Source organism: Setaria italica, chromosome IX (assembly GCF_000263155.2).
Source record: "Setaria italica strain Yugu1 chromosome IX, Setaria_italica_v2.0, whole genome shotgun sequence".
Classification (NCBI taxonomy): Eukaryota; Viridiplantae; Streptophyta; class Magnoliopsida; order Poales; family Poaceae; genus Setaria; species Setaria italica.
In genome coordinates this window covers 9,744,744-9,757,216 of record NC_028458.1, presented here as the reverse complement: position 1 = coordinate 9,757,216, position 12,473 = coordinate 9,744,744, and the positions used below count along the sequence as shown (strand labels likewise).

The following is a 12,473-nucleotide window of genomic DNA, read 5'->3' as shown; positions in this document are numbered from 1 at the left end:
ATCGTCGTCTCCACCGTGCTGCTGGTGGAATGCTGGTCTTTCTGTACTTTTCTACCAGGTACTCTCGGCAAAAACGGGACAGGAACGTCGCTGGGTTCCCAACGCCGGAGCAGCCAATCAGCTTCCGGGTCTCCTCTGTGTTGATGCTGTCCGCTACTCCTGTCGCAGTAGTGCTTGCCGACATGAGCCGAGGCTGCAATTCGTTGTTTCTCGATCCGGGGCAATTTCTCCGGATCGGACTTCAGTTTCGACACGTTTATGTTGTGCGGCGGTTATGCGGGTTAGCGGCAGCTGCACGGCGTCTTGGTAGCTGTGTAGCCCGCCAGCTAGTAGGCTTTCCAGGTTTTGCTCCATCTCCACAATTCAGAAGACAAAAGCTAGATTTTGTCTAAGTAAAAATAGTGTGCTTAGGTTTTGAATAAGTATGATTTTAGAATGTTAATTTTATATGTAGGATTAAAAATAAAGAAATCATTTGCAAAATGCTATTGGTCAACAGCAATTTAGTGATTTAGATTATCTGTGCTAGCTCTTTTTCAAAAGGTATTCCGAGGCCATACTTTGGTCATTATTTTGTTCTTTTATGCTACAGTCAGTGATAGTGAGAAAACAAAAGTGACCTTATGTAGAGTCCATTGGTATAAAATTTGTATCTTGTACTTAAAAACATTTAGCCTAATTGCTGGCAAAATCTGTATAAAGGTTAAATCTCGCAACGCGTGGGGACCTTTTTTTTAATTTAACAAAAGAAAAGAATGGGGCATTTGTTACTGAACAAACATAATTTGATAATGGCCACCAACTGGCTAGCAAATTATTGAAAATTGCGTGAGAGACAATGAATGGGGAATGATTCTTCTTTATTGATTAGGGTTTAGGGTAAATGGCCACCAACTCCTGCTACTGCTACTTGACACTGTTACTGTAATGACGACGACTAGTACATATATGAAGTCGTGGAGGGAGTTGCTACAGGTGGACATGAGCGGCAACCGCTGCATCCGCTCATGCACACGGCGATGACGGTTCAGGGAACTGGCATCGGACGGTTCAGGATCGATGGGATCACACACACAATTCAACAACATTTTGAAACACAAAAGCATACCCATGCTTGAAACTGTCAATAGCCATTTCAATCTTTTGAAAAAAATAAAAGCACATCAATCTTTTGGAAGAAGATGGATGTGGAAGCCGTCTGGAAATCGCAGTCCTGGATAGAACACCATGGTACTTCCACCGATGGCTTTCCATCTGCTCATGGCAACTTATCATTAACTTTCCATACGGCTCGAAATTTCCACAATATTACATTACGTGTGCTTTTAAATGCAGTACCTGTACTCGGTGAGTAAGCAGTGAAGGAAGATGGACATTTGCAGCTTGGCAAAGTCAGCACCCACACATAGCCGCGCACCGCCTCCAAAGGCCATGAAATCCTTGGAGCATCCAACCGGCTCAGGAGTATCCTACAGACATACATGTGACACTGATGATGATCAACAAAAGATACTGCATTGAGCTTACTGTTTACTACAACATGATATGTTTCCCTTTCAAATTCTTTAGGTCAAAAATCTTGGTGTTGACGCGAGTTCCGCGTACCTTCCATCTCCACGGATTGAATACTGATGGGTCCTCGTAAACCTACGGATTCAAGTGAACTGCAGATGGACAGATCATGATCTTTGATCCTTGTGGTATAGTGTAACCTGCACGTGTAAGTTTAAAGTAAGCACAACATATCCATGGATAGGTTAGATCATTGACCATTCTCCTGAATGAATAATGTAACATGTAGAAAATGTAGCTGTATGTTTGTCAGTTTGTGGCTGAACATGGTGGGAAAAAGATGCATACCCTTTTATTTGTACATCTGTTTTGCTTCTCGAAACACTACCGGAGCGATCTTTGCCAGCCTAAGAGCTTCATGTATAACCTACATACGTGATTCAGAAAGCAGATGAATCCCATGGAAGTTCAAACCTCATGGTGTAATGATCAAGATCCTTCCAGATCCTTGATATATACTCTAACACCTATAACTAAGGACTAGTTCAATTTTGACTGTTCTATCTTACTATTACTATTGGCTCCTTTTAAAGTCTCTACATGAAGCCACATAGTATTCCTAGGTGGACACGAGAAATCCTAAAAATTCTCTCAAAAAAGCAAAACATTTGGCCATCAATTCGGTAGGCTCAATCATCATAGTCATTGGAGGGATTTACTATATTTTCTAGACAATTGCCCACCTATGCCATTATGAAAATAGTCTAAAGTAACCCTCTAAATCTATATCTAAATTACCCACCTCTGCCATTATATAAAATAAATTAAAGTAACCCCTAATCTTCACCTAATTTACCCACCTATGCCATTATCAAAAATAATTTTGAATAACCCCTTAAATTTGCATCTAAATTGCCCACCACTAACATTGCAAAAAATAATTGCATCTAAATCACCCACATATGCTATTATTAAAAATTTGAATCCAAATCACGTATACCCAGTGGTACATCAATAGAGAAAGTGATAAGAATATAGATTTTCATGTTAAAATTAATATAGCTGAAACTTAGAGTCCATTAAACAAATTCAAGCGTATATGTGCGATGCAAGGGAAAAAAAAGAAAGATTCTAAATGTGGATCAAGACGTTGTAGAGTAATTGTGTTAGTATATTTAACAAAGTCTATCACAATTGATCGAAGATAAAAATTATATATCTATATAAGTATTGTGTTAGTATATTTAACAAATGCGAGAGAGCTCAATGTAACAATTTTGATAGTAAGCTATGTGCCCTTATTTTTAAAAATTAGAGACCACGGATTAATTTTCACAAGACGCGCTTGGAAATTCTCAAAAAATTCAAAAATATCTAGACATCAGTCTTGTAGACTCTAATAATCACAGCCATTGGTCTATCATATTTTTCTAAAAAAATTACCACCACTATCATTGTGACAATATTCTAATGGCATAGGTGGATAGTTTTCAGAATAGCATAGGCGGGTAATTTTTTTAGAAAATATAGTAAATCCTAAATCAAAAGCTAAATTACCTACCTCTGCATTACAAAAAATAATTTATAGTAACCCATAATCTTCATCTAAATTATCCATACATGTGGTTATAAAAATAACTTAAAATTCCTTTCTAAATTTGTATCTAAATTACCCACGTATGTCATTATTAAAATAACCTAAAGTAAGCATCTAAGTTTTAATGTAATTATCTACATGTTCATTGTACAGAATTATCCAAAAGTAAATAAATATATGATTCTAAATTATCAATTTCTGTCATTGCTAATATAGAAACACTAAGTTAAGGTATATATGTATGATGTGTGTCGTCGTGTAGACCATTTATACATGTATGAGAGGTATCGATGAAAAATACTAATTTTCAATGTTAAACGTAATGTATGGAGCTAGGTGAAAACAGTATATTTGGACCTGGATGAAAAAGTGTATAGAGTAAATACCAATTAAAGTCAATCAAAACTAAAGTACTGTAAAAATATTAAATAAATACAAAATTTGAAGATAGATAATTTTAATTATTAGCTAGGAAATCTAATTTTTTAAATAACTATAATTTTTAAAATTATTAAGCCGTGCGGGAGCACGGTTGACGAACTAGTATTAAAAAAAAGAAACACTCCAACAGTCATAGCCCATACATGAGATGTGAATTTCATGGATTTGTACTCCTAGCTCCCAGGTGATTTCAGAATCTGGATGCGCCCTTCTTTTCTGGATACGTTCGTGCTCCTCCTGAAAAGACATGCATGTTGTGATGTGGCAACAGCCAACCAAATAGCCACTGAATATTTCACTTACCGTTAGTTCCTGCAGAGCTTCGGGGTTGTCCGTGAGAAACTTGAGAATCGCGGTCAGCCCAATTGACGTGGTGTCGTGGCTAGCAAAGAGCATCAAGAAGAGCAGATCCAGCGCGATGCTCTCGTTCATTTCGGATCCTGGCTTCTCCAGCTCGTCGATCACGACATCGAAGAAATCCACTGCCCCGCGCTCTGCCGCCGCGTCCCTGCGCTCACCGAGCTGCCGCTTCAGCATCTTCATAACCTTCTCGCTCCCCTGATGAGGAGAATCAGACCAAATTGTCACTGATCGTTATCATCGACGATGCATATATATTTGTCGATGGTCACGTTAATTTGCAGGCTTGGTTAAGTTCACTGGCCTGCATGCACTCTTGTAGAATGCTGTGCCGGGAACGCCAGCAGGCCCCTGGTGCACGCGTCGAAGCACTTCCACAGGCTTCCTTGCGCCGCCGCGTCGTCGTGGCTGATCAGCTTCTTGGCCGTGACGCCGAATATCATCTTCATCGTGAAAGGTTGTCAGTACAGTTTACAGAAGATCACCAACTCGACCGAGGGGATGTCACTGACATCGACGTACCCTGGAGGTGGCCGTCCTGACCTCGACGTCCGGTCGGCCGAGCCACGACCGCAGCTCGGCGCGCGAGCTCCGCTGCACATCGCGGAGCAGGACGAGGCGGAGGCTCTCTCGGGGCCGAAGAGGCGGAGCATGAGGGCCCTCATGTGGCGGTGGAGCGGGCCGAGCGCGGTGATGATGTTGTCGGCGCCGAAGACGCGCATGAATGAGGACGGGTACCAGATCTGGAAGGCGCGCTCCTCCTGCTGCAGCACGCGCGCGCTGAGCTCCGGGTCCAGGGACACGATCAGGTCCTCGCCCACGAGGCTCGTCCGGAAGATCGGCCCGTACCTCTCCAGCCGTCGCTTGAAGAAGGGCAGCAGCTCGAGGATCGGGGACGCCGTGAAGAACTCGAGCGTCTCCCCGACGAGCGGCAGGCCCCTCGATCCCGGCGGCAGCCTTGGCTCGCACGCCCCGCCGGCCCTCCATCCGGAGACCAAGCGGAGCAGCAAGGTTGCTAGCGCCAGTGTCACAAACACAGTAGCAGCTAGGAAATCGATGGCCATTTCTAGCTAACCTTACTCACTTTTTGCTATGTTCATGTACGCAGACGATGAATGTTTATATAGCAGCGCTCTAGCTCGCCGGCGCAGTAGTACAAGCTGAGCATTAGTTGAACGAAGAAGCCAAAAATTCTAAACAAAACGGAGCCTTATATACATCTTCGCAGACAATGCATCTATGCACTTAGATGAGTATGATACTACTGCAGGCGTTGAAATATTTGTATGTGGGGCTTGGATTCAGGAATTCAGCCCTGTGAACGAAGTAATATTGCCGGCCGGTTAGCAAGGCCTGTTTGGTATGTGCAAGAAAAATTTACTACGCCGCAACAGCAACTCCAAGAGTATCCTAAAAAATTCTTCCCCAAAACTATGTATTGGGGGTTCTTCCAAAAAAAATTTCCCCTAAAAGCATATCAGTCCACAACAGATCGCTAATAAATAGCCCTCAATATTTCAAACACAGGCCACGTCATCGTATTGGGCCCATTGGAAGGGACGCGCGGGTGTGCGGGAATCAGGATTGGGGGAGGAACGCCAACGCTAAAATATACGTGGTGGCAGGCTGTTTTTTAGCGTCGCTAAAAAATTGGGGAAGGTTTAGGTGGATTGTTGGAGTTCATTTTTTCTCTCTTTTTTCCTAAAAAAGGTATTGAGGGTAAGATTAGCAGCCTCTTGGAGTTGCTCTAAACGTGTTACGGTTTACCGGGCGTGTGTTTGGCACATGCCACAAGCGAGACTCTCTGTAAACTTTTAATTTTTCGCACCTCTTAAACTCGTTCCTAAAATTTGTGAAATTTCATGATATGTAACGGACCGTGTCATGCTGCCGTCGCAGCAAGATGGAAACAAACGCAGGAGGAAAAACGAATATAGGAAAAGGTTGGTTCTCTAAACCATGGGATTGCAGCCGAACCTTTATCGTTCATCGATTGCAGCTTGATACAAAAATGAAAGTTTGAGGTGGTTGAGAAATAGTGTCTCCCTTTAATTTCTTTGTCTGCGACTAGTACGTATAGGAATCTTTCATATAAAGGTTGTTTTGCCAAAAATAATAATAAAAGATTTTAGACGGTGTTGCTCGATCAATTCGGTGTGCGGGAATCATATATTCTTGTGCTGGCCGCCGGCGGACGCCGTCACGGTATTCTTGTAATTTTTAGGCGAGTCTTCGGTCTCCGTGCATAATTTTATTACGCAGTTACTAAGATTGAAAACTTGGTAACTGAGTTTGATGGGTGTCAGGAGATGAAACTAATTTCTCATCTGATGAAACTCTCCCCTCCTCTCTCCTCATAATTACGCTACCAAGTCAGCAATTTTGATGATGTGGTATAGAAGTTAATGTTCATGAGACCTCCATTGAGACTTAGGTCCTCTTAGAGGAATTAGGCTAGTCTCAATGGAGGGTTTCATGAGAGTTTCATGGCATTAAATTCAATGACACATTAGCAAAATTGCTGACTGGGCAAGGTAATTAAGAGGGGGAGTTTCATCAGATGAGAGGGGAGTTTCATCCCCATGACACTCAGCTAGCACAGATACCTAGTTACCAATTTTGGTAACTGTGCAATGAAATTGACCTTAGAATAAGACCCCCTTTTTAGAATTCAGTAGGTCAGCTTCAGCTTCGCCGCTTCCCGCTCGTTTCATCGGCTCTCGCCTCCCCCCAATTTGTTACAGGAAGCAGCTCATGGAGGCCGCATTGCTACAGGTGCAATAGAGCCATAATGGGCGCATAGGAAATCCATAAACACAGAGCAAATTGTATACATTTGACGTGGAGCTCTACCAAATAACAATCAGCTTTGAATTCCCTTCTTCCCACTTACCCTAGCTAGGCCGCCATCCCACTGACACCCGCAAGTTTCCTCCCCACTCGTGCCCGCAATCAAGCTCATCAGGAGGTGCCGCCGCCGTTGAAGGCGAGCTTGATAAGGAGCCCGCCACCATTGCCGGCACTTAGGGAGGTAGAGCTCGTGGCAACACTCAGGAAGGTGGTGCTCAAGAGAGGTGTGGACTGGGGTGACGATGGTCGCGACGGCCGTAATTGTCAAGGTAGAGGTCGGAGGTAGAGGCCGGGAGTAGAGGTGCACGTGGAAAGAAGGTGGCACTCGAGTTGGGGAAGCGTAGGCGATGCTTAAGGTGGTGGAGCTCAGGTTAAGGAAGCGGAGCTTGGGGTTGGCTTGGGCAGCAATGCTCGATGGCGATCGCAACTATCAAAGCAGAGGTTGAACATGCAAGTGACGAATCCATCTGAAACTAGAGCTATGTTTTTACAGCTCTCGAGAGAGGGAGAAGGTACCTATCAATGCATCGGCGGTTAAAACACTCTTGCACCTTACAGCATCTCCGAATGATCAATTTGAGTTCCTACTACTTGAGGAACTTTCATCCACATTCTAACCCCTTACTTATGTGCGTGCTCCAACATATCTCCTAATATACCTCCCCTGCTTCCCCATATGAAGAAGTATAGCTCAAATTTCACGGCTAAAGATGGGTCATTTCTCCTACTGTCGTAGCACGGCTTTGTGGGAGGCAGTTGGCAGCGCGGTAGTGGCATTGATCGGGAATGTTTCCTTGCCAGAGCTTGAGTCGCAGCAGTTGGTGGCACTGCTGGATGAGAACTCGGCGGAGGGAGAGGGGGTCTCGGAGGTGGATGAGAGCTTAAAGGTGCTTTTGGTTGGGCTTTCCAACCTGCTTTTGCTTTAGCAAAAGCCAAAAGTCAACCAAAGGACCTAAAAGTCACAGATGTTTTAGGCAAAAAGATGCTTTTGCTCTAGTACAAAACCAAAAGCACATTCCTCCTGCTTTTAGCTGCTCTTGGGGTAAAAAAATTATCCACCTGCCACTGATTATGAAGATACTGATTCGTTTTCCCCGTTCTATTTCCGTCCGACTCCCGCACCAGACGCACCTGTCCGACCGCCGCCCGTGACGGCCCACCGCTCGCCGCCCGCCGCACCCTGCCACCCCTACAAATGACCGTGGCGGCGATGAGGCGCACCGGGTCCACGTGTGGTGCCACCATGGCCCTCCGCCCTGTTGTCCTCTGAGGTTACCACTGGGGCCTCGCCGACGCCGAGCGAGCCTTCTGTGAATGTGGCCTGCCCCATGCCCTTGTCTAGCACAGCGCGTGACCTCACCTTGAGCACTCTGCTCATGCCGAGGCCCTGCTTGGACTTTGGAATGCTGGCAAGTTCTCTGTAATTGGCAGACAGTGACATCTCCAAATTCGAGTCTGAACTCCTCACAAGTCACAAGTATAGTATTTGATCAAGACCTCAACCTCAGATTCAAGACAAGAAACATGGCAGAATAAGGAATCACCAGTATGTTGCAGGCCAGCCCAATCGCATTGATCATAGATGGTGATGGTTCAGTATCTCACAAAGCTAAAGGCGTGCTGGTAATTGCTAACAGAGACAGAGAGAATGTCAATCACAATGTTCGGTTTATACTGTGCTAGTGCTGCGGTTTGATGCTTGCCCTGTTCATCGTTTCCATAGTCAGAAGGTGCTAAAAATTACAGAAATTTAAATGCACAAGAACATTTTCCAGCTACTACAGTTATTTCTTACACAGCCTACAGTTTCACAGCTACTCTAATCAAATAGCCTTATGTTTTTTCCACAGCTGTTTTTCTACAGCTCACAGCAGTTTTTTCAAAAGTCACAGTCCAACCAAACAGGATCTAAATGATTGTAAGAGGTTTGGATAAGAGGTTTGGACAAAGGACCGGTTGGAGGTATCTTTTTTAGTTTGGATTTTAAAGGAAAAGGTAAGAGCTTAAATGAGGTACAAATTGGAGTTGTTGTTACTAGTTTTAGTTTTATTGGTACTTGATGGCAGATTTATCCCCTCAAGACGTAGCGCGTCCCGTATGTACCATATATCACTAGTTATTTAATAATCATAGAAAGAAGTAGTCGCGCATAGAGAAGATGTACTCCATCTGTTCCAAATTGTAAATTGTTTTGATATTTTTAGATTTATAATTTTTATTATACATCCGAAGTTTATGAATTAGAAACCAAAACGATCTAAATTATTAATTTAGGATGGAGAGAGTAGATTATTACTCGCCGAATACCTACTTTTTGGGGGAAAAATACTTTTTTCATTCCCTGTCGTTAAGTACGGCTCAACTGCCACATGCACACAACTTATTCAGGGAAAAATAAACAAAAAGAAAAAGAAAGAAAAACGGAAGCCTTATCCTCTGGCACACACACCACCTCCTCGCTCTCAGTCACACCCTCTCGCCGTACCGCGCACCGCCCGCGCACGGCGCACACCATGGCCGCTGCTTCAGCATCACTGCTCCACCTCGCCACCCCGATTGGCTCCCTACGCCTCAGCCTCCGCCTCCGCCGCCACCCCACCGCCCGGCCGGTAGCGTCTCGCCTGGCGCCGCCGCGGGCGTACAAGGTGACGATCGAGCACGGCGGCGAGTCCCGCGTGGTGGAGGTGGAGGGGGACGAGACCATCCTGTCCCGCGCGCTGGACGAGGGCCTGGACGTGCCGCACGACTGCAAGCTCGGCGTGTGCATGACGTGCCCGGCGCGCCTGGTCTCCGGCGAGGTGGACCAGAGCGACGGCATGCTCAGCGACGACGTGGTGGCGCAGGGGTACGCGCTGCTCTGCGCCGCCTACCCGCGCTCCGACTGCACCATCCGCGTCATCCCCGAGGACGAGCTGCTCCAGGTCCAGCTCGCCACCGCCGACGACTGACGCCCCGCCGGCGGCGAGCGGACCGACCGGGCAACGGCCTCCGGCAGTGTGTAATAATGGTCCTGAGACTTGTACACCTATCTTGATCTTGATTAGTTCTAGTGACATAAACTTTTTTCGAGAGTGACTATTGGGATGATGCCTCTTTGCCAAATTTCTTGTGTCAGTTCTGTGCGAGAAGCAGATTTTTTGGTGGAAATGGGAAGACCGACAATTTCGCTAACATTTTGTGGCACACAGTTACACATAGAATTATCCCCTTTGCTTTAATTTTCTGGAACTAGAACCACTTATGCGAAGCTGACGAGAAGCAAAGCAGTCAAACTTCATTTGTCATACAGTAAAATCCAGTCGAGTACAGACTACAGAATCATATTACAACATAGGAAGTGGATTTGCAGACTTGATAAGCTTCGGATTTATTTATTTATCGAAACAAAGCTTGGTCTGGAAACATCTTCGATTTTACATTTGCCTGCAACCAACCTGCATCAGATCATCAATGTAGTACCCATATGCATCTGCAGCTGTACAGGAACCATGAAGGAACTGAAAGTAGGAGGAAATGCGATAGTACTGTGGTATAGTAGCTGCCTGCTCAGTTTCCAACAGGCAACAGCAGATTTCTCACTACTGCGGGGAACTGAGAACGTGCAGGCACTAAACCAAAGAGAATCAGACACAATTATGCCCAAAAAAATTGTACTTACATGCTAAAGCAGAAGGAGCCAGCAAATCAAGCTCACAAATTACTTATCACTGCCTGCACCCGAGCTAGTAACTTCAAGGCCATTGCCTGCAGCAGAACCAAATCAGAGAGTTGTGTTTACGCATAACGGGGAAAGATAAACATACACATAATTCACAGTTTGGCCCATAGTTAGTAAGTCCAAGCTAGTAAGGTGACTGACTACTGCTTGACAATCAATAAAATTCCGAATGCAAGAACCAAGCTAGTAATAACATTATAGGATGTGACAGTGCTGTACAGAGCAGTACCAAGTTATAAGTGAAAGAAAATCATTGACGAATTGACTAATATGCAAAGTCTGCGTTATTGATGGTCTCACAATTGACACTCGTGTCTCACAATAAGTTTTACAATATTTTTTTAAAAAAACAGTTGTCTTCTCTGAAAGAGAAGCAGTTGCCAAGCTATTCAGGACATGGTTTTAGTCAGGTCTGTTTGCCAAACTCTTCAGGAATCAGGACATGATTTTTAAGTAGCTCCGAACTAAGTCTGAGTTATTGATGGTCTGGCACCCTTTTACACTGTTTTTATTTAAACGGCAACATTCTTCCAAACCAATTAAGTGTTTCACCATACACAGAGCATGGTTAACCAGATAAAAGCAAAAACCAATCTATTTTCTGGCTCAGCTCTGTCTGCAAATCACTAACTACCCCTAAACCCTGACATGTTTGCTATCTATAGTCAATAGTTCACATCTTTTACTAGTGCAAAACAGATACCAGGTAAGAGGTAACAAAGCAGTACCCAGTTTTCAGGAATCATAACCCTGTTTCCAAATTCCAAGCACGTTTACTACTCTTAGAAGAACCTAGTCAGTTAGGGCTTAAGATTGGCAACAGCACATGTGCAAGTAAGTGCAACACCTTGACCAGAAAGTACACAAGAAAGGGCAATTGAACATTACATTACTACACCCTAATGGATTTGATCATAATCAGATACACACTGCATAGCTTAGTTGCGGGCATTATCTGGTTGTCAACAGCAAAGCAACCTTATTACTATGCATATGGTGCAAGAAAATGCATAGCTCTAGCCAAAATCCCAGGGGGAAAACTAACATTATTGTAACTTTTTTTTTGTGAAGAACATTATTATAACTTAAAAGCCAAGTTAGCACCAATTACTTATTCTATAAGTAGGCCATACAACATGCACAATCCTAACAATTCTACAAATTTTCAGAAGATCATAATACACAGGTTGTACAAATAGCACAACTCATGGACTTAGATCCAAGCAACTAGCAAGCCTTAGGCAATAGGGACTGCATCTGAACTATGCTTAAACACCATACGTGCTGTGGCATGTCTCACCGTCGGGGTCGAAGAAGAAGACCTGGCGCGTGCGCCCGTCGGGCTGCGTCTTCTCGAACAGCTCGGTGCCGCGCGCCTTGAGCCCGGTCACGAACCCGTCGTAGTCGGCGACGGAGAAGGCCAGGTGGTGGCGCCGGGGCAGCTGCGACGGCGGCGCGCCCTCGGCGCCGGGCCCCACCGCGACGGGTGCCGCGGCGGGGTCCCGCTCGATGAGGTGGAGCGCGACGTCGGGCGATTTCGGGAGGCGGAGCCAGGCGACCTGGAAGCCCGAGTAGTTGGGGGAAGGCACACGCTCGAACCCCAGCACGGCCTCGTAGAAGGCCGCGAGGCGGGGCACGTCGGAGGTCTCCCGCGCGATGTGGTTGAGCTGCAGCGTCGCCATCGGAGGCGAGGGAGAAGGGGAGAGAAGAGAAGCGTGCGGGGTGGGGGAGCGGCGCGGGCGGCGAGTAGAGTAGTGTTGTGATTGTCTCATGTGGGAACTGGGAACCGTGAAGGGGTGAGGCAGGCCAGCGCGCTGCACACGTGTGGAGCTAGGCGAAGGTTCGTGTGGGCCGGTTCTTGTTTGTGGTTGATTATATGTTGGAATGCGTAAACCGAATTTGGAATTCATATCGCAGTTTTGTTTATTGCACAATCGACAGATTTTTCATATATCAGACACGATTTTTTTATAAACGACACGATTTCAAATTTAC

General features: G+C 45.2%; 2 protein-coding genes and 1 pseudogene across 4 annotated transcripts; 1 reads left to right on the top strand and 2 right to left on the bottom strand.

Moving 5' to 3' along the window:
• Window positions 1–1,163: 1,163 nt before the first annotated feature.
• On the bottom strand, window positions 1,164–4,974 carry LOC101771229 (annotated as a pseudogene).
• Window positions 4,975–9,073: 4,099 nt separating this feature from the next.
• LOC101756065 (ferredoxin-2) lies at window positions 9,074–9,931 on the top strand. Its single transcript, XM_004982195.4, has one exon. The coding sequence runs from the start codon at window positions 9,130–9,132 to the stop codon at window positions 9,706–9,708; it is 579 nt and encodes a 192-aa protein (XP_004982252.1). The 5' UTR covers window positions 9,074–9,129; the 3' UTR covers window positions 9,709–9,931.
• Window positions 9,932–9,955: 24 nt separating this feature from the next.
• On the bottom strand, window positions 9,956–12,268 carry LOC101755397. 3 transcript variants are annotated; one of them, XM_022823427.1, is made up of 3 exons: window positions 11,779–12,268; window positions 10,419–10,504; window positions 9,956–10,235 (listed from the first exon to the last, which is right to left on the bottom strand). In XM_022823427.1, exons 1-2 carry the CDS (start codon window positions 12,248–12,250, stop codon window positions 10,458–10,460), a joined length of 519 nt encoding a protein of 172 aa, XP_022679162.1. In that variant the 5' UTR covers window positions 12,251–12,268; the 3' UTR covers window positions 9,956–10,235; window positions 10,419–10,457. The 3 variants fall into 3 exon arrangements, with proteins under 3 accessions (XP_022679162.1, XP_004982251.1, XP_004982250.1); XM_004982194.4 differs by having other exon boundaries at window positions 9,956–10,183; XM_004982193.3 differs by having other exon boundaries at window positions 9,956–10,194; window positions 11,779–12,266.
• Window positions 12,269–12,473: the final 205 nt, after the last annotated feature.

Excerpts from the sequence above, each read along its gene's own strand:
- LOC101756065 (XM_004982195.4), top strand. The coding sequence starts at position 9,130 with ATGCACACAACTTATTCAGGGAAAAATAAACAAAAAGAAAAAGAAAGA.
- LOC101755397 (XM_022823427.1), bottom strand. The coding sequence starts at position 12,250 with ATGAGACAATCACAACACTACTCTACTCGCCGCCCGCGCCGCTCCCCC. Across the intron at positions 10,505-11,778 it reads CTTCTTCTTCGACCCCGACG|GCAATGGCCTTGAAGTTACT; the intron begins GTGAGACATGCC and ends GTTCTGCTGCAG.